Source organism: Emys orbicularis, chromosome 8, assembly GCF_028017835.1.
Source record: "Emys orbicularis isolate rEmyOrb1 chromosome 8, rEmyOrb1.hap1, whole genome shotgun sequence".
Classification (NCBI taxonomy): Eukaryota; Metazoa; Chordata; order Testudines; family Emydidae; genus Emys; species Emys orbicularis.
The window spans coordinates 58,727,746-58,750,008 of NC_088690.1; the positions used below are offsets into that span (position 1 = coordinate 58,727,746).

Below are 22,263 nucleotides of genomic sequence, written 5' to 3' on the forward strand. Positions count from 1 at the left end.
GGGAAGCGGCTGCTTCCCCTGCACCTCCCCTAGCTACGCTACTGGCCCCTACTCTACTTGTACTACATTGATGACATCTTCATCATCTGGACCCATGGAAAAGAAGCCCTTGAGGAATTCCACCATGATTTCAACAATTTCCATCCCACCATCAACCTCAGCCTAGACCAATCCACACAAGCGGTCCATTTCCTTGACACTACTGTGCTAATAAGCGATGGTCACATAAACACCACCCTATACCGGAAACCTACTGACCGCTATACTTACCTACATGCCTCAGCTTCCATCCAGGACACACCACACGATCCATTGTCTACAGCCAAGCTCTAAGATACAACCACATTTGCTCCAATCCCTCAGAAGAGACAAACACCTACAAGATCTCTATCAAGCATTCTTAAAACTACAATACCCACCTGCTGAAGTGAAAAATCAGATTGACAGAGCCAGAAGAGTACCCAGAAGTCACCTACAACAAGACAGGCCCAACATAGAAAATAACAGAACGCCATTAGCCGTTACCTTCAGCCCCCAACTAAAACCTCTCCAGCGCATCATCAAAGATCTACAACCTATCCTGAAAGATGATCCCTCACTCTCACAGATCTTGGGAGACAGACCTGTCCTCGCTTACAGACAGCCCCCCCAACCTGAAGCAAATACTCACCAGCAACCACACACCACAGAACAAAAACACTAACCCAGGAACCTATCCTTGCAACAAAGCCTGATGCCAACTCTGTCCACATATCTATTCAAGTGACACCATCATAGGACCTAATCACATCAGCCACGCCATCAGGGCTCGTTCACTTGCACATCTACCAAAGTGATATATGCCACCATGTGCCAGCAATGCCCCTCTGCCATGTACATTGGCCAAACCGGACAGTCTCTATGCAAAAGAATAAATGGACACAAATCTGACATCAGGAATCATAACATTCAAAAACCAGTAGGAGAACACTTCAACCTCTCTCGCCATTCAGTAACAGATTTAAAGGTGGCAATTTTGCAACAGAAAAGCTTCAAAAACAGACTCCAACGAGAAACTGCTGAACTTGAATTAATATGCAAACTAGATACAATCAATTTAGGCTTAAATAGAGATTGGGAATGGCTGAGCATTGAATCTATTTCCCCATGTTAAGTATCCTCACACCTTCTTGTCAAACTGTCTTAAATGGGCTATCTTGATTATCACTACAAAAGTTTTTTTTCCTCCTGCTGACAATAGCTCATCTTAATTAATTAGCCTCTTAGAGTTGGTTGGGCAACTCCCAACTTTTCATGTTCTCTGTATGTATATATATCTCCTCACTATATGTTCCATTCTATGCATCCGATGAAGTGGGCTATAGCCCACGAAAGCTTATGCTCAAATAAATTTGTTAGTCTCTAAGGTGTCACAAGTACTCCTGTTCTTTTTGCGGATACAGACTCACACAGCTGCTACTCTGAAACATGCCAATTTAGTGACTGTTTGGAAATCTGAATTGAAATTGAAACATTAACACACACTTTAAAAGCATATACAATGTATGATAAAATACGTGTATCTGAAAAAGTAGAATAGATTTGAAAAGTATGAACATAGACTAGCTTCCTTATACAGCTGTTGTTTTTTATGACAATGTCAGTGCATTCATTTCGGTGATGTTGGCCAACCTAATAATTTCAAATGATGATTTGTAAGCAAAGTCTAAATGAGCTCTCCCTGACAGCTAGTGATGAGCTGGGGGCTGGGGAGAAAGGCTTCAGGACCAGATTGTATTTACATTCACACCTAATCTACCTAGGTATCCAGCAAACAGAGCTGTGTTGCCCAAGTGATAGATTTTGGCTGGGGTTGGGTTACAAATCACTTGAATGCGAGGGGGGGCTGGGAAGAGAATGAAATGTTGTTGTTCTTATTGTATGAGTAAAGGGCAGTAGAACTGTACTTAGCCTGTGCTGATTGAGGGCATCAAGAGGGAGGGTGGGGACCTGTCCCTCTCCACTGTTTAAAGACAGAGCTGATTAGGCTCCATAGATAGTCTTTTGTTCTGTTAAGTGACCACTGCAGCTGATAATCAGGTCTAAGTGCTTAGTCCTGCTGTGGGGACAGTGTTCCTGTGGGTACAGTGTTTTTGTGTAAGAGACAGCCCAGACTGCACTAGCAGTGAGGTTCCCCCACTGAGAGCTCAGCTGAAATCACTGAGAGCTGGGTGGAACCTCAAGAGACCAACTCGCAGAGGTCACAGTGGCAGGTGGCAGCAGAAGGTGACTGCGCAGGGCCATTGGCAACAGAGTGGTGGAGTGAATGGTGGCACAATGAACAGCAGTGGCCAGAGCAAACAGTGAGCAGCTGGAGGAATGAGCAAGGTGCCTTCTTGCCCCACACCTGGGGGGTGTACTCAGGGCCGGTGCAAGGAAGTTTCGCGCCCTAGGCGCAACTTCCACCTTGCGCTCCCCCCCCAGCTCTGCGGCAGCTCCCCGCCCCGCCCCACCCCACCGTGAGGCGCCCCCCGCGGCAGCTCCCAACCCCCAGGCCCGGGGATCCGTGCGGCAGCTCTGACCCAGGGGAACCCCTGGGCTGCCGGCGGCGCGCTGACCCAGGGGTTCCCCTGGGCTGCCGGCGGCGCGCTGACCCAGGGGTTCCCCTGGGCTGCCTGCTGGCGGCTCAGACTCCCTCTCCCTCCCAGCGCAGCGGCCGCTGTAAAAAAAAAAAAAAAAAAAAATTGGGGGCGCCGCTTTTTGGCGCCCCAGGCAACCGCCTAGTTGACCTAAATGGTAGCACCGGCCCTGGGTGTACTCACATGAAAGCACCTCTGAACTCGGAGTCTCCACTGACCAAGGACAACACTGGTGAGTGGGGTGCGGTGGAGGGAAAAGTGAGGGGGCATGTTAAATAAACATTTGTTTGTTGGACTATATTTTAGTGACTTTGCTCCAGAATGCTAGATTTGTGACTGGGAATGGAAACTTATATAAATATGTTTCCTAGTAGGCCAAGATTTTTAAAATGCATTATTTGCCAAGGTTGTTATCTCACATAGTTGCTATCTTGAGAGGTCATTATGTTGGGGCGTTTCTGTACTAAACATTTTTATTATTATAATTAATTTTTACATAAGAATGGTCATACTGGGTCAGACCAATGGTCCATATAGCCCAGTATCCTGTCTTCCAACAGTGGTCAAGGCCAGGTGCTTCAGAGGGAATGAACAGAACAGGTAATCATCAAGTGATCCATCCCCTGCCCATTCCCAGCTTCTGGCAAACAGGCTAGGGACACTCAGAGCATGGTGTTGCATCCCTCCCCATCCTGGCTAATAGCCACTGATGGACCTATTCTCCAGGAATTTATCTAGTTCTTTTTTTAATCCTGTTATAGTTTTGGTCTTCACAGCATCCCCTGGCAAGGAGTTCCACGGGGTTGACTTTATGTTGTGTGAAGAAGTACTTCCTTTTGTTTTTTTAAAACCTGCTGCCTATTAATTTCATTGAGTGACTGCTAGTTCTTGTGTTATGTGAAGGATTAAATAACATTTCCTTATTCACTTTCTTCACACCAGTCAAGATTTTATAGACCTCTATCATATCCCCCTAAGTCGTCTCTTTTCTAAGCTGAAAATTCCCAGTCATTTTAATTTCTCCTCCTGTTTCATACCCCTAATAATTTTAGTTGCCCATCTCTGCACCTTTTCCATTTCCAATATATCTTTTTTGGGATGGGGTGACCAGATCTGCACACAGTATTCAAGGTGTACACGTACCATGGATTTATACAGAGGCAATATAATATTTTTTGTCTTATTATCTATCCCTTTCTTAATGATTCCCAACATTCTGTTCGCTTTTTTGACTGCCGCTGCACACCGAGTGGATGTTTTCAGAGAACTATCCACAATGACTCCAAGTTCTCTTTCTTGAGTGTTAACAGCTAATTCAGACTCCTTCATTTTGTATGTATAGTTGAGATTGTTTTCCAGTGTGCATTACTTTGCATTTATCAACATTGAATTTCATCTGCCATTTTGTTGCCCAGTCACCCAGTTTTGTAACTCTTCGCAGTCTGCCTGGGACTTAACTATCTTGAATAGTTTTGTATCATCTGCAAATTTTGCCACCTCACTGTTTACCCATTTTTCCAGATCATTTATGAGTATGTTGAACAGTAATGGTCCCAGTACCAACCCCTCAGGGATACCACTATTTATCTCTCTCCATTCTGAAAACTGATAATTTATTCCTACCCTTTGTTTCCCATCTTTTAACCAGTTACTGATCCATGAGAGGACTTCCCTCTTATCCCATGATGGCTTACTTTTCAAAAGTCAATTTAAATTAAATACATTTAAAAAAAAATTATATTTTTTTAGAAATCTAGACCTGTTATGTGTTTTGGTGTAACTTGCATTATCCTTATGTTAAATTTGCATTATCCTAACAAAACATTTACTTTATTCATATCTCTTTTATATAACTCATCAGCCCTGACACTTCCCCCCCCCCCCCCGGTAAATTCGAACACCCCCCCTAATTTCAATTCCTGGGGAAACCACTGGTTCTGTGTCTGTAAAGCACCTAGCACAATGGGGTCCTAGTCCATGACTGGCACTACCAAAATACAAATAATAAATATTATTAATAGTTTTCAGTCTAATTTACAGTCTCATTGGCATAGAGGCTATAAAACCAGCTGAAATTAAGAAGAAAAGTCAGCAGCACCAGATGACCAGCTAGTTCTTCATGGCCCAATAGCAATTTACACTTCAGTTCGATAACCAGTGCCTCATTTCACCAAAAGACAGCAACAGTAAGTAGCAGTAAGGTATTTCACTACCAGCAGCTAGTAAATGTGATGCATTCCTTTTTCAGTTAAGTTTTGTAGTTAAATATTTATGAAAGTGTTTTTAAACAAGCAGTGCACAAAATAGATATAGGTGTTTGACAGGAAGAATGTGATCTCTCCTCATAGTCCGAGGTAGTGTACCTATTTTCCGGCAAGTGTCTTGATTACAATTAATTCCTCCTGCTTAAGTGAAAGTAACATCATGTTAATTAAGGCCCAAATTCAGGTTTTGTATAAAGCAAGTTTCTACAAAGCCTAACAAAGGAATCTGTTGCCATGACATTTGAAAAATTTTAATGAATTTTTTTTAAAGGAATAGCTTTCCTCTAAAGTGTTTTCAAGTATTGATAGCACATATGAACCAGAAATAGATTATAAACAAACACGAAATTGACTATTCTATTTTCATGGTTCAAGCTGACAAAAAAATACAGAAGTGGAAACAAATGGTGAGAAGTAAATTAATTTTTAAAAAGTCTTTACTTATCTCAGGCATCAGTTACACATGCAAATAAATCTGCAATATCTATTTTTAACTTGACAATGTCTTTTTAATGAACCAAGATGATTTTACATATGTCACATGGTGCGGGAAAAAGGGCAACAATGAAGACCAACATTAGAATGCAGTGATACATCCCCAAATCCCTCCTCCAGCTGACACCAGTCTTAGTCTCTCCATCATATTTTAAAATACCAAATACATGAAAGACTATTTATTTCAAAAGAGCTCATTATGCTCACTGTTGGCCCCCCATGTTCATTATTTTTAATCTATTCATACTGATATGTATATTTGGTTTTCTCTGTTTCAACTTTAAGAGAATTTTATCAAGTTATTGCATGTTTTAATTATGTTGCAGTGCCCTGAAGGTGGCACGCTATTAAAAATTAATCAGTGTGAATGTGTTTATTTTATGTATTCATTTTTATATCAAAATGGAAAACACTTGTCCTGACAAGTCCTCTTATTTTCTAGTGCACACAAAAGCTGTTATAAGAACATTATTAAGGTTGCAAAGTCAAGCACTGAAAAGCTAGGAAATGTCAGAATTAAGGTTGCCTATGCAACCTCAATTTGGTCCATTTTGCTTATTCTTTATGATACATGTTTAACTTACATGATTACACACTAGTTTTTTCCATGTAACCCCCACCTCATTCAGTGTACAGGATGGACCTGCTGTGGAGAGGGACCTGCTGTGGGGATATGTAGAGGACCCCTGCTTCATTTGTTGCAGAAGTTGGAAGATCTGCAGTGAATGAGGCGGGGGATTGCAGAAAAAGAAGGGATGATCTCATGGTTAAAGGCAATCAAATGCTGGCCCAGAGAACTGAATTCTATCCCTGCCTCTCCCACAGAGTTCCTGTCTCATTCAGGCAGGTCACTTAAACCAAACCTCTCACAGGTGGTCACTAATTAGATGTTCCTCATTTTCTGGGTGCCTAATGTGAGACCCTGGAGTTTGATTTGCAGAAGTGCTGAGTGCTCACAGCTGCAACTGAAGTCAATGAGAGCTGTGCTTTGAGCATAGGAAGTGCTATGTAATGAAAAGTACTCTGAAAAACAGGTCCTAGATGCCTCAAACTGGGCACCCAAAATTAGTGGACACCTTTGACCTTACTGTCTGTGCCTCACTTCCCCATCTGTAAAATGGGGGATAATACCACCTTCTCTTTGCACAGGGAAGTTGTAAAAATGACAACGTTTGTGAAGTACTCTGATACTATGTGATGAGCACTACAGTGAAGTCCATGAATGAATTAATAATTCTGTCTTCAGAGCAGGGTTTGAATAGTGTCCAGCAAATGAGGCTTAAGGCCACACAATGCACAATGAAAATAAAATAAAATATTGAATAGCTGCTCATTACATGAGCACCTTCCATCCTGTTCACTTGTGGAGGCAGGGGTCATGTGGAAAAAATAGTACATGATCATGTAATTAAAGACTGTATCATAATGCATACACATGAGGAAGACAAATTAAGGGTGCACAGGCAACATTAATTCTGGCTTTTCCTAGCTTCTGACTGCTTCACTGTGCAACCTTAATTCATAGATTCATAGACTCTAGGACTGGAAGGGACCTCGAGAGGTCATCGAGTCCAGTCCCCTGCCCTCATGGCAGGACCAAATACTGTCTAGACCATCCCTGATAGACATTGATCTAACCTACTCTTAAATATCTCCAGAGATGGAGATTCCACAACCTCCCTAGGCAGTCTATTCCAGTGTTTAACCACCCTGACAGTTAGGAACTTTTTCCTAATGTCCAGCCTAAACCTCCCTTGCTGCAGTTTAAGCCCATTGCTTCTTGTTCTATCCTTAGAGGCTAAGATGAACACGTTTTCTCCCACCTCCTTATGACACCCTTTTAGATACCTGAAAACTGCTAGCATGTCCCCTATCAGTCTTCTCTTTTCCAAACTAAATAAACCCAATTCTTTCAGCCTTCCTTCATAGATCATGTTCTCTAGACCTTTAATCATTCTTGTTGCTCTTCTCTGGACCCTCTCCAATTTCTCCACATCTTTCTTGAAATGCGGTGCCCAGAACTGGACACAATACTCCAGTTGAGGCCTAACCAGCGCAGAGTAGAGCGGAAGAATGACTTCTCGTGTCTTGCTCACAACACACTTGTTAATGCATCCCAGAATCACGTTTGCTTTTTTTGCAACAGCATCACACTGTTGACTCATATTTAGCTTGTGGTCCACTATAACCCCTAGATCCCTTTCTGCCATACTCCTTCCTAGACAGTCTCTTCCCATTCTGTATGTGTGAAACTGATTGTTCCTTCCTAAGTGGAGCACTTTGCATTTGCCTTTATTAAACTTTAATGTTCTTGTGTGTAGCTTTTTTGTGTGTAATCTCCTAGATTTTTAAAAGGCAAGCTGAAAAACCGTAAATTCCATCATGTGGCATCATACTGCCACTCACATAGGTCATCAGCAGGGCTGGAACAGTTAGATACACCACAGAAACCTCTTCCCTTTGAGCTAACAGAGTAACTGATAGCATCAGTAGGTTGTCATCCTCTATATGGACCAGCACTGGAGGGAGATGAGGCACACTTTGCCAGTGGGTTCCACAGGTACTACTGACAGCAGAGGAAAGGTGAGACTTAGGGATCTTGGGTTCTAGTCCAAGCTCTGGAAGGGAGCATGTCTAGTGGGCACAGATTCTTCTGTCCCTTCAAACCTGTCTCAGCCCCCATATCTTTCCCCCCTAGCACCTTGTCCCAGTCCCATTCTCTTCACTTAGCCAGTCACAGTCTTCAACCCTCAGGCTTCTCCTCCCAGTCCCCTTGCCCAGTCATTCCTAGAATCCCTTCTGGATTCTTCATCCCAGTTCTCCCCCTCCAGACTCCTTGTCCAAGTCTTCCCCCACAAGCACCTTACTCCCAGTCCCATTTTATCACCAGTCCCAGTCCCCCCCGCCCTGTCTCTCTTCCTCCCTCTGTATCCCCATTAGCTTTCAATTCCAGTCTTCCTCCCTGGGCTCTTTGGCCTATCTCAGTGTCTCTCTCCAGCCTCCTAGCTCCTTATAGCAGTTGTTTTACCCAGTCACTCCCAGTTCCCTTGCCTCAGAACTTTTGGCGATCCTAGCTGCTAAACCAGGGGTCTCAAACACGCGGGCCGCATTGTGGCCTGCCATAGGCGCCGACTCCACCAGCAGCCAAGCTCCTCTCTCCCCCCGTGCGCTACGTCCCTGCTCCTCCGCCTACTTTCCAGGTCTTCCTGTTGCCAAACAGCTGTTTGGCGGCGCTTAGGACTTTCCAGGAGGGAGGGGGGAGGAGGCGGAGAAGAGGCGGGGCCGGGGCGGGGATTTGGGAAAGGGGCTGGAATAGGGGCAGGGAGGGGGTGGGAAGAGGCGCGGCATTACAGTTTAAAAAAAGTTAACAGATTGACTTTTAATAGCATACTATATTACTCTTCATTTTTTTTTCATTTTTGACTATACTTTTGTATCGTTGTATGAAAAGGTTTCAGTGATGCAGCCCTCGGGCCAATGTACTAGTCCTCATGTGGCCCTCGTGGTGATTTGAGTTTGAGATCCCTATGCTAAACTCTAGGAAGTCTCTATTGAGCATGTGTGTACTGATTTTTCCAATGCTTATAACTTGGCCAAATTTGGGTGGATTTCCATAGGGAAGGCAAAAAGACATATTCTTAACACAAAGGCAACCCCTCCGTCAAATTTCAAGTCCTTGCTCCAAAGTCCTTGCGCTACAGCTTCTCAAAAAAGTACGCCAGAATTTTTCTACATGGGCAAAACAATGTATTTTTCCCTAGCCTTGATTTCAGAAACACCAGAACCATTTTGGCTGAAATTTTCTAAGAAAATTCAGTCTGAAGCAGATATCCAGCATGGAAAATTGCAGCCCGAACTGTTAAAGTTTGTCAAAACTGCAAGCAACCAAACACACAGTCTTATAATGGAAATATCAGGCAACCTTAATAGGTTAGTATTACCAGCTCCACCTATAATATACTATGCCAGGTGTTAACTTTTTTGCATTGGCGGTGGCCGACACTTTCTGCTGTTTGTATATAAGCGCACACATTCTAAATTCAGGATTAATTTTAATGCAAGTCATTTGCTGTCAGAGAAATTTTGCTTCAATTTTCTCCTTTTCCATTTTTTAAAAACAATTCCTTACTGGTAAAGGTTGTCAGGTACAGCAACTAAGAGGATGATAAACTACATCCTACAGAGCAGATAAAGCACAGACATACAACCCCAGTGCAAGCTTCCCTACAATGAAGGTGGCATTCTGATGCTCACAAACTGCAGAATATCCCTGGGTGTGAATAACTAAGTCAAAGTATTCTGAACAGGGGTTCCCCAAGTCAGTAACATCGGCTTCATTAAAAGTGAACTGATGAATAAAACAACATGTTTAAGATCTCATTCATATCAGTGGGCGTGCGTGTTTAAGTACACAAACTCAATATGGTTTAAAACAAAGAATCTGAAAGATCATTTCCTCCAACTTCTAAGACCAGATTTTCAGGCTCTGTATTGCTTCTAGAACAGTTAACGACATCACAATTTAGGAAACTTTGTTCATTGCTGTACACTGAAGTGATCAACTTTAATATAAAAACCCTCCCACAGAATCCTGAAGTCACTGCAATTTCAAATATTTTCAGTTTACTTAATTAGATTTATGAGTTAATTTACTGGGTTGCAAAAACAAAGAATATGAGAAATGAATTTAAACACAAGACAATGTATTCTTGATATCTTCAATCTTACCTGACTGTGTCATGGATAAAGACTCATCAGACCAACTGTGGGATACTTGATGGGATTTCACAGGTAAATGCAGCTGCCCTCCAGTTCTGTGGCTTCCTTTGATGGAATCCTGCTTTGACATAGATGTACTGCTTTTGGAAGGAGACTGTTCAAAGACGAAAGAAAAAATAAGTAACTACTTGTGAAGCTTAATTTAAAAGTATGAGATCACTGTCAACAAGAGTTAATTACAAGTAAGGAAAGTATTCTCTAGTCATAAATCTTTAGCAATAACAAATAGCTAACTACCTATCCAGATACATTAACAAAAGCGTTATCTTTCTCAGTGTATTATGCATCAGAACAAAACTACCTAAAGTAGCAAAAGCTGACATTTATCTTGAGCCTGGACCTCAGTAATTCTGCCTTACATGGTCTAGTTTATTGCTATACAAGAAAACTTGTATGCTTCAGATTATAATATTTGTTGATGCAACCACACTTTTGTAAAAACTGCTGCCAAATATACCTGCTAAACTGAAAGGACATCTCTCAATATGAGGAAGTGCAAGGCATTACCCTACATCAACCACCACAACATGGGCTCAACTTCCAGCCATGCAAAACTTCTCTTAAGGGCAGATTCTCTTCCAGATATCTATTTACAGCACTAACAGTATGCTTGTCACAGCCCTTTTACCCAGACAGAATACAACCTTTGGCACATTAGATGTTATACTGCACTAGCTCTTCAGCTGCACATTCTAAATGGACTTTCCCAGAGGAAAAAGTGTTTGTAAAACTCAATGAAAGTCGAGATGAGCAGTGTCTCCACAGACAGTGACTGACACAGCATCTTTAGCCTCACAGCTTCATCCAGGTATAAAGCCCAGATAACAAGAATTACCATGATGCAACTTACAAAGCCAAGCAGACATAATACTTTGAACAGAGTAGAAAGCCAGAATTATCTAGCAAGCTGGCATTATATGTTGTAACCTGCAAGACTATGTGTGAGGCACAGCTGTATTCCTGATGCTATGGAATACCCACAAACACTTTATAATGCATTACTCAAATCAAAATCATAGTATTAGCTTCCTGTGCCTGATATAATCGTGAGAAACTATCATCCATCCAAACCACACTGGTATGCTGGGCTAGCATTCCACTGATTATGCTGCGTAGCCCCACTGGCACATTCAAAATCTGTTGTAAGTCTGCACACAAGTTAAAAATGCTTAACTGACCCCATTCCCAAACAATTTTTTCCCCTAAAGATTTTAAAGAAAGTATGTGAGTGCAATATTTAGTGACACCCTCAGATATAGCATTACAGCTACGAAAACAGTTTAATCTCTGTGTAGAAAGCTTTAAATGGCTACTAGAAAGTTTATTTTCTACTTCTCTTCTGATGGTTCTTTACTAGTACTAGAACATGTAAGTGTAAAGGATAAAGTTCACTCACAACCTTGCCTGGAGAGGTAGCAGACTCTAGATCCTGTGAGTAAACCATTTCTTCAGTAAGTGTACTACGATCTGGGCTTACTGGCTTCCCTTGGTCCACAGCCTCTGATTGGACAGGTTCACCAGCTGGACTGCCTAGTTCTTCTGGGACAGAGCTTTCACTGTTTACACGAGTATAGGAAAGCAATGGAGACTCCTCTTCACTGGCTGTTTCTGAAATGAGATAGTGGAGGTAAAAGAGAGCACACAGTATAGTCAGCCAAGCAAGAACTTGCACTATTTACATGCATCTAAGGTAGTTTTGATTACTGCATTTGATCAAACAAAATCAGTCACAAGCTGTGTTTAAATGCCAGATTGTACAGTAAAGAAACAAGGAGGGTGAGGTAATATTTGCAGCAATTTCTGTTGGTGAAAGACAAGCTTTCAAGTTTACACCATTCTGATTGCATAGTGTTACTTCACATTATATGGTATTGAATTGTTTAACAAGGAGATATTTAATTAAGGAATTTCAATAAAACAAAATGCCAAATGTTAGTAGTGGCTGCTGGATGCCTAAAACAAAGGGATTTCAGCATATTCTAAATTAACATTTTCCAAACTCTGTGGTTCTTGAACATCTTCCAACATCCCCCAAACTATTCAATTACAACCCTCAGCAGTCACGGAGGTAGTGAAATCAACTGCCAGAGACCAATGCTGGAGCATGGAATCTGCCTATGGAAATAATTCCTCACCCCTCAACAATATTGCATGGTTAGCTGTGATTGGTTGAAAACCAAATCCTGAGTTCAAAATTCTATGCTTCCCCTGAAACAGTTGTGGACAAACCTAAAACAGGGGAAACAGTGGGAAAATGCTTCTTGCACTATTTTAGATATTATGATTTCATCAACTCTTGGCAGATGACAGACAGAATCCAGAAATCAGGACTGAGTTATAAAATTCCTGTTTTCTAACTTTTATAGGATATAGAGTACTATTGAAAAAAGCCTTAGAAAATTACTCAATATTGGGGCAGAGGCTGGGGAAAGGAATCACCTTAGTCCATTCTCCAGGCTGACTGTGCTCCAACCCTGGTAGGTAGATAAAATTAGTGGAGGGAATACAAATACATTTACTTTTTACATTCAACACATTGGAGTTTTTGTTCACTAAAACTTTATATTTCACCATTCTTTTTTAATTGTCATACAGCTGTGTGACGTTCAAGTGGGAGTTTGCAATGACGAGTGAAAATGACCATAACACTGAACTGCCTCATAGATTCGAAAGATGTGCTTTATTTGGTGAGGGGAGAAAGGAAAATTAAGATCCTCTGGGACAATCCTTGAAGATACCAGTATTTTCTTCACTTAGACTCCCTGCCCTCTATACCTCATGCTGAAGCTACAAACTGCCATAGGAAGACTGAACGAGACTCATTTTGGGAGCTGCATCGAAACAAGTTTATTTTGCATACAGAAGAACCTTTCATACAAACTGCATCCAAAAATACTTTAGTCATGTATAGTTGCAGAGTTAATAAAATAGCAAGAGAAAATAAAAGTCAAAGGCAGGGAAGATAAACAGCTTTTCACTGATCTGAAATACAAATTGTGAGGCAGGAGAAGGCTCCCTCTGATGGCAGGAATCGCAATGGTGGTAAGATGGCTGGTAGGGAGATAGAAGAGAACAGTACTGAAGTGGAAAGGGGATTTAAGAGGGAATGTCTGTGAGGCAGGCTAGGTGAAAGACCATGGTATTTGTGTTTTAAAAATAAAAAAATAAAATTTAAACTGGATCCTGAAGTATATGAATGATGTGGCCACGCTTCTCTGTACACACGAGATGACAGGCAGTGGACAGTGGCATTGTACAAATACTAAAGTTTGGAGAGCTGGTACCTGGAGCCAATAGAGTTGCAGCAGTTAAGGCAAAAAGACAAAGGTCTGGATTAGCACAACAGAGACAAAGAGAGGCACTGAGACACATGGATAAAGTTGCAGAGGCGGTTTCAGGTGTATTTCAAGATATAACATGTAGAATATAAAGAAGGGTACAGCATCAAAGATGTCACCAAGATAAGGCTACTGGAGGCCAAAAGCTTTGAGTTGAGGAGAAGATGGAGCGGCGCTTGAGAAAGCTCGTCTTGTATAAGAGAAGCAATTCTATCAGAGGTATTTAGCTCTGGAAAGTTGAAACAAAGCAACACATTTACTTGGTCAATGCAAGAAGTGAGGGTGAACAAAGTCATTAAAGATATACTGTTGAATATCAACGTAAAAGGGGTAGCTAAGGTTAAAGATGATAAGAGGTAGAAGATAATAAAGAGCAGAGGACAGAACACAATTCTGTGTCCAGAGAGGAACAATCACCACCACACATCAAGAAAATACAAAAATATGAGCTTACCAGAGGCTAATAGTTTATGATATGCTATGTTTTGCCCCAGTCATTATTTGCACTGGGTCACTCTTTGAGCAGGACATGGTTTTACCTTTGGGTTCAGCTCTCTGGTCCCCCAGTTCCTTCTTGGCTGTTTTTGTTTTGAGTCTCTCTTTGTCCCAAGCAGCTAAGGCTTGTTTCTCCATCCGACGTATCTCTGCTTCCTCTGCATCTAGACGGCGCTTCCACTCCAGCAGTTCTTCAGCATGTTGTCGCCGCTGCATCAGCTTCTGTTCTCGCTTAGTCAGGAACCTGATAAACATATCAGAAGACAATGGGAAAACAGTCTACCACAGCCAAAAGACCCAATGGCAAGATGCTCTATCATCACAATGTATAGACTTGTATAAATAGAAGTAATTTTCTAAGACAATATCAATGTTGTGACGTTCCATAGATCTCAAAAAAACTATATAATAAAAGGAGGCAAGTGACTTATTGTTACTACTCTGTAGGACTTATTGCTGTTCATTGACAAATTATGTAGAACAGCACAGAAAAAAATCAGAAGCGTAACAGGTATCTTCCAATTCACATCTTTCCGCACATTTCCTTTCTATAAGAAGTGGGCAAGTCTTTAATGTAAAAACTATGATGGCAAATTCTTAATGTACTAAGAGGCCCACCGTTTTGAATTTTTTAAATGCTTGTTCCCTTCAAAGAGGTTTCAAGCTTGACCTAGTACCAGGCCCACTAAGTAGAAAGCCAACAAAGACATAATTAAGTTCTGGTCACTTAGGATAACTCTGAGGCCCAGCTTTTATAATACAGTATGATAAGCAGATCACTAACCTGGAGGGAGCTAATCACCTATAAGTTTTGAGGATTTTAAATACTGTAGTTATACACAGAAGGGTTACTCACCAGTAACCAATTTGAACAGATTGTCTGTAGTGGTCCCCACTCCTGGGCATGCAAAAAGGCTGTTGGCATTAAATCAGAAAGAACCCTCTAGAAAATAGTGACCATTGGGATCGTGAGCATTCTTTTTCAAGGATTCCAACATTCTCCCAACTGTCCTCACTGGTATAGAAGATACTGCAATCCTAAATGTCTCAAGTTCTTTCCAAATACACAAGCAACCATAAGAAGAGAGCATATGGTTCCATACTGACAATCCACTTGAAGAATTATAGGTATTGATAAGTAACCCTTCTTTTAATATTGTCTGTCTGGATCCCTGCTCTTGGAAATGGTCTTCGCATGCTTTCTTCCTTCAGTTAACTACATGGAAGCTCCAAAATAAAAATTAGATTTTCTGAATAATTATATGAAGATATATTTTCAGAAGCCATCAGACATCCAGGGTGTGCCACAGCTTCTTTCCTGCATTGTGAAATGGAGGTAGAAGGAAGGTAGAACTATATCTTGGGCTCTGTGGAACACTGACCACCTTTGAAGGGGATGAATTTCTCCTCGATTCTCGGTATTATTTTGTCCTTGGGGACATATTTATAATTCACACGTAAAGTACTCAGAATCTCTTATACTTGGCATGGAGATGTGATTGGTATCATTAAACACACTAAGACTAAATCAGTATAGAGAAACTTAGTTTAATTGTTCAAAGGGATGTGAAATGAGGGGTTTTAAGATTAAATTGAGACTCCATGTTGGACATATTAACCTCTTTGGAGGTCTGAGCTTCTTCAGTACTTTGGAAAAAATATGATATGATACATGTTGCTGGCCTACAAGTGATCCCTCTACCTGGCAGCAAATAACTGAATTTAGGGCCTATGTATATACCTTTAAAGTCCTAGTACAAAACCGCTGGATAGGGCATCTTGAGGGAACTGTAATTGACAATACTTGGATCACCATGGAGTCCACATTTGTTTCTTCACCAAGACTGTTTAACGTTTTATTCCCTGTTTTCAATTATGCATGTCATAGCCATTCCAGTTAGTCAAGTAGGTCCTTGACCCAGAAACTTTGACCAATTAGGTGACAATGACCTCATTATGATAACTACCTCTGTCTTGCCTCATTCAGCAGCCAGGCTGATGCGTTTCAAATTCCCAGTTCTTTGTGGCTGACTGGATTCCAGAAGTACAAGTCCAGTTGTCATAACAGTCAAAAGGTAGTTAGGTAAATGTATGAGCAGTGAAAACCAGAGTCTCATCTTCCAATGGGGTGCTAGAACACTTCCATACCAGCATCCATTTCCTGGACACCATGATTAGCTTAAATAATGGAACCCTACAAACGACTATACACAAGAAACCCACTGACCACCACACTTACCTCCACAGATCCAGCAACCATTCCAGACACACCAAATAATGTGTTATTTACTAGGCACTCAGATATCACATAATTTGCTCCGAAGAGCAAGTCCAAGATGCACACCTAAACACATTTAAAGTGGCCTTCACTAAACAAGGACACTCCACCAGAGAAGTAGATCACATCATGGAAAGGGCCACCCAAATACACTGGGAGAACCTGTTTCAATACAGAAAAGAAAAAAACCCTGGCCGCACACCCCTAGTTGTTACTTACCACCCCACACTGAAACTCTTATGGGGTATCATCAAACAATTACAACCCATATTTGATAGGGACTACATCCTGAAAGAAATCCTTCCTGAACTCCCTTCTTCTGGCCTTCAAACAACCCACCAACCTTGCCCAGCTCATCATCAGAAACATGCGCCCCATAGACCAGTACACGCCAACTCAAAGCGGCACCAGACCCTGCCAGAACAAGATGCAAAACCTCCAGACATATCTCCACTGTTATGATGATTAATATCCCTCACAACACATACTCAAGATTCATGGGTCCTACATATGTTTATCACATGTGGTGTACTTTATCCAGTGCATCTAATGCCTCATTAACAACTAAGTGGGTGAAACCAGACAATCACTGCACTCTTGAATGAGCTCAGATAGAAAAATGACAGAAGACGACAAAAATATATCATATCATCCAGGGGGGAACATTTTTCACACAGCGATCACTCCTAAGGTGATTTTTCAGTACTTGTCCTCAAGGGAAACCTGCACAATACCTCCAAAAGGCAAGCCTGGAAACTTACATTCATAACTCTGCTAGCTACCAAAAACCATGCACTTAACAGGGACACTGGTTTTATGACTCATTACAACTATTTATAACACTGCACTGTTTGCTATCCTTAATTGCCCATTTCAAACCCTTTATGCATAACAATCTAACCCCCAATAACCCACTTCATTTCAAGCGATGACCTTCAACACACTTATCCCTTCTGCTTAACTTGTATTTAGCTAAGACAGTCTGTTTCCATCCCTCAGACCTGAGGTAGAGCTCTGTTTAGCTCGAGAGCTTATATCTTCCACGAAGAACAGAAGTTGGTTGAATAAAAGATATTATATCACGTATGTGGTCTCTCATATTCTGGGACCAATAAGGCTACAAGACCACTGCAAACAATGGGGTGCCACTAAGATTATGTTCTCTGGCTCTCTATTTTCTGAATCATTTTTATTAGAAGGGGCACAGAAGGGAAGGTGTATAAAAACAGACCCTTTGGGAACTGCTATGACAGGCATCTGTGGCAATTGCCTTTGAATAAAGTCAAGTATCAGGGGGTAGCCGTGTTAGTCTGTATCCACAAAAACAACAAGGAGTCCGGTGGCACCTTAAAGACTAAGATTTATTTGGGTATAAGCTTTCATGGGTAAAAAACCACTTCTTCAGATGCATGGAGTGAAAATTACAGATGCAGACATATAATGACACATGAAGAGAAGGGAGTTACCTCACAAGTGGAGAACCAGTGTTGACAGGGCCAATTCGATCAGGGTGGATGTAATCCACTCCCAATAATAGATGAGGAGGTGTCAATTCCAGGAGAGGCAAAGCTGGTTTTGTAATGAGCCAGCCACTCCCAGTCCCTATTCAAATTAATGATGTTAAATTTGCAAATGAATTTTAGTTCTGCTGTTTCTCTTTGAAGTCTGTTTCTGAACTTTTTTTTGTTCAAGTATAGCTACTTTTAAATCTGTTATAGAATGTCCAGGAAGATTGAAGTGCTCTCCTACTGGCTTTTGTATGTTACCATTCCTGATGTCCGATTTGTGTCCATTTATTCTTTACGTAGGGACTGTCCGGTTTGGCCAATGTACATGGCAGAGGGGCATTGCTGGCACATGATGGCATATATAACATTAGTAGACGTGCAGGTGAATGAGCCTCTGATGGTGTGGCTGATGTGGTTGGGTTCTCTGATGGTGTTGCTAGAGTAGATATAGAGACAGAGTAGGTAACGAGGTTTGCTACAGGGATTGGTTCCTGGGTTAGTGTTTCTGTGGTGTGGTGTGTAGTTGCTGGTGAGTATTTGCTTCAGGTTGGGGGGCTGTCTGTAAGCGAGGACTGGCCTGCTTCCCAAGGTCTGTGAGAGTGAGGGATCGTTTTCCACGATAGGTTGTAGATCGTTGATAATGTGCTGGAGAGATTTTAGCTGGGGGCTGTACGTGATGGCCAGTGGTGTTCTGTTATTTTCCTTGTTGGGGTTGTCCTGTAGTAGGTGATTTCTGGATACCCATCTCGCTCTGTCAATCTGTTTCCTCACTTCCCCAAGTGGGTATTGTAGTTTTAAGAATGCTTGATAAAGATCTTGTAGGTGTTTGTCTCTGTCTGAGGGATTGGAGCAAAATTGGTTGTATCTTAGGGCGTGGCTGTAGATAATGGATCGTGTGATGTGTCCTGAATGGAAACTGGAGGCATGTAGGTAAGTATAGCGGTCAGTAGGTTTCCGGTATAGGGTGGTGTTTATGTGACCATCACTTATTAGCACTGTAGTGTCCAGGAAGTGAATCTCTCGTGTTGACTGGTCCAAGCTGAGGTTGATGGTGGTGTGGAAATCATTGAAATCCAGGTGGAATTCTTCAAGAACCTCCTTCCCGTGGGTCCATATGATGAAGATGTCATCAATGTAGCAAGTAGAGGAGGGGCACTAGGGGACGAGAGCTGAGGAAGCGTTGTTCTAAGTCAGCCATAAAAATGTTGGCATACTGTGGGGCCATGCGGGTACCCATAGCAGTGCCACTGACTTGAAGGTATAAGTTGTCCCCAAATCTGAAATGGTTGTGGGTGAGGACAAAGTCACAAAGCTCATCCACCAGGTGCGCTGTAGCCGCATCAAGAATACTGTTCCTGACAGCTTGTAGTCCATCCTCATGTGGAATACTGGCGTAAAGAGCTTCTACATCCAGGGTGGCCAGGATAGTGTTTTCAGGAAGATCACCAATGCATTGTAGTTTCCTCAGGAAGTCGGTGGTGTCTCGAAGAAAGCTAGGAGTGCTGGTAGCGTAGGGTCTGAGGAGAGAGTCCAAATAGCCAGATAATCCTGCTGTAAGAGTGCTGATGCCTGAGATGATGGGGCATCCAGGATTTCCAGGTTTATGGATCTTGGGTAGCAGATAGAATACCCCTGGTCGGGGCTCTGGGGGGGTGTCCGTGTAGATTTGTTCCCATGCTGTAGCAGGGAGTTTCTTGAGCAGATGGTATATTTTCTTTTGGTACTCCTCAGTGGGATCAGAGGATAGTGGCCTGTAGAATGTGGTGTTGGAGAGTTTCCTGGCAGCCTCCTGTTCATAATCCGACCTGTTCATTATGACTACAGCACCTCCTTTGTCAGTCCCTTTGATTACATTGGCCAAACAGGATAGTCCCTACGTAAAAGAATAAATGGACACAAATCGGACATCAGGAATGGTAACATACAAAAGCCAGTAGGAGAGCACTTCAATCTTCCTGGACATTCTATAACAGATTTAAAAGTAGCTATACTTGAACAAAAAAAGTTCAGAAACAGACTTCAAAGAGAAACAGCAGAACTAAAATTCATTTGCAAATTTAACACCATTAATTTGGGCTTGAATAGGGACTGGGAGTGGCTGGCTCATTACAAAAGCAGCTTTGCTTCTCCTGGAATTGACACGTCCTCATCTATTATTGGGAGTGGATTACATTCACCCTGATCGAACTGGCCCTGTCAACACTGGTTCTCCACTTGTGGGGTAACTCCCTTCTCTTCATGTGTCATTATATAATGCCTGCATCTGTAATTTTCACTCCATGCATCTGAAGAAGTGGTTTTTCACCCATGAAAGCTTATGCCCAAATAAATCTGTTAGTCTTTAAGGTGCCACCGGACTCCTTGATGTTTTTTTGAATAAAGTGTTACCTTGCTGCTGCTACAAAACAGACTGATGTGTTAAGAGTCAATGAGCATATTATCGATTGGAACACAGCAGGATTCAGAGATAATTTTCCTGGTACAAGGTCTTCAGATTTAAAGCCAATCACATAAATGATCAGCTAAACTGGACAGCCAGCTGGTTACTAGATTGCAAAAAGTTCCTCTGACCCCCATGGAACAGGATGAAGCTCAACTCCTTCAGCCCACCCTAGTCTGTTTAGGTAGGCCACAGAGGTGACATTTGCTATCTTTTTCCAATTAAATAAGACAGTTACTTCCCAGTATATTTTAGTAACTGGTAAGAAAAGATTGGTAAGAAGCATAGAGTGGAATAAGATGGCGTAATCTTTTTGAAACCAACCTCAAACACCCATCTGTCTGAGGTAATTCCAACTCTATGATTCATGAAAAATAAAGAAAGAAGTTGGTTCCCTAAGCAGAAAGGAAAATAACCTGCCACATTTATTATCTTAAGGCTCTTGTATGCATATTAAATTTGCTGCCTCAAAAAACGTACCTAGATGAGGGGTTGCCAAACTATATGGTTCATGTACCATGGGTAGTATGTGAGCTTGATATTCCGTCCATTCACTTCATACATTTTTTTTTAAATTGGTGGTACATGAACCAATAAGCTTTGGGAGCCACTGGAACAGACCACCAAGCTGTAGATAAGTTCCTTTATCTCTGCTAACTAAAGTTTTTTCTGCTAGAATGACAGTTTCTGATGGTGGTTTCTCGAAGTGCTCAGATGATTGCTCTGCTGCACCTGGATACTGTAAAGTTAGCTTTTTCCTGTAGGAGGATCAATCCAGTCAAAAATTTTCAAGAAGACCTAGAATCTTTCTCTCTTCCATTATATAATCTGTCTTCTCATTAAATATGTGGAGAGGCCTCAAAAGGAAGGTATTTCTACTTGCTAGAACATCTTGTGGAATGTCTGGGCTCCTTAGACATAATTCATTGCTAAGTCACTGCCATGACTACCAAGTGAGTTGTATCTAAGGAATCAAGCCACATGAGAGGCATGCTTTGGCTCCTTTTGATCTTCAGGCACAACCTACCCTGGCTTCTTTTTTCAACTATTCTGGAAGCCAGTCCATTAATAGGAGAAGTCTGTCCCAGGCAAGAAATTGTACTGTTCCAATAGCACTTGATGAATCCTTATTCTCTTCTGAAGCACAGCAGAGAAATACAATTATTTCCCCAACATTCTGATCATGATGGGTTAACCCTTCTTTGCTTTGTTTTCTTATTAACTGCCACAAGAAGAGTTCTGGGATTTGGTGATTATCAGCAGGGTTAAATATCTGTGGGATAGAGGTGGATGATAGTTAGAGGTTCTCAGAAGGAATAAGGGGATAGTTGCTGTGTTCTGCTGGAGTGAATGATAGTAAACAAGTGGTGAGATGACATTCCATGAATTATCCAAATTTAAATATACAACTCCTCTGCCATTCTGCTCAATAACTCCTGAAACTTCCTGAAGTCATCAAATGGAGACATAAAAGGATGGTATGTATGCACAGACTCATCAGTTGAAGAGGAGGAAGCAGCAGCTACTTGAATGATTATTCTCTATTTCTTCTTTCTCCTCCACTCAGGGGAAAAGGATTGAGATTGTTGGGCTAACAGGTCCAAGGCCACGTGGATCTCTTATGGTTATTTCAGAAGGATTTTGCATAGATGCCTGATAGGTTTGAGAACCCTGGAGCAGACCTTAAACTGCATCCTAGCTCGATCTTCAGAGAGGCCAAAGCCTCCATAACTTATTTCAGGAATCTATAAAGGACCAAGAGAAACATCATGTGTCTTCTCCTCTTCCTTCCAAGAGAGGGAATAGTGGTATCTCAGCCTAGTGAGCACTCTTGTCCTTGGGGCATTCTTGAACCCAGTGATTTCTCAGAGTTGGACTTCTAGGCATCTTTAGACTCTGAAGATGTTCCAGACTCCTATTCATTAATACATTTAAGCTAAAATCAGATTAGCCTGTTGGACTTTCTTCAACATACATAGGTGGAACTCCCACTCTGAGTATTTTGGGAGGGGAAGTGGAGGAAATCTGCATAAAGCATATACCTCTGT

At 41.7% G+C, this 22,263-nt stretch overlaps 1 protein-coding gene across 1 annotated transcript in view; it reads right to left on the minus strand.

Annotated features, from left to right (window-relative positions):
• CEP350 (centrosomal protein 350) overlaps nucleotides 1–22,263 on the minus strand; it is a 134,953-nt gene that overhangs the window by 21,504 nt on the left and 91,186 nt on the right. The window contains exons 27-29 of the mRNA XM_065409685.1: nucleotides 14,034–14,233; nucleotides 11,553–11,764; nucleotides 10,106–10,250 (exon numbers count right to left, since the gene is read on the minus strand). Coding sequence (XP_065265757.1) covers nucleotides 10,106–10,250; nucleotides 11,553–11,764; nucleotides 14,034–14,233 — 557 coding nt within the window. The remainder of the gene's footprint in view (nucleotides 1–10,105; nucleotides 10,251–11,552; nucleotides 11,765–14,033; nucleotides 14,234–22,263) is intronic.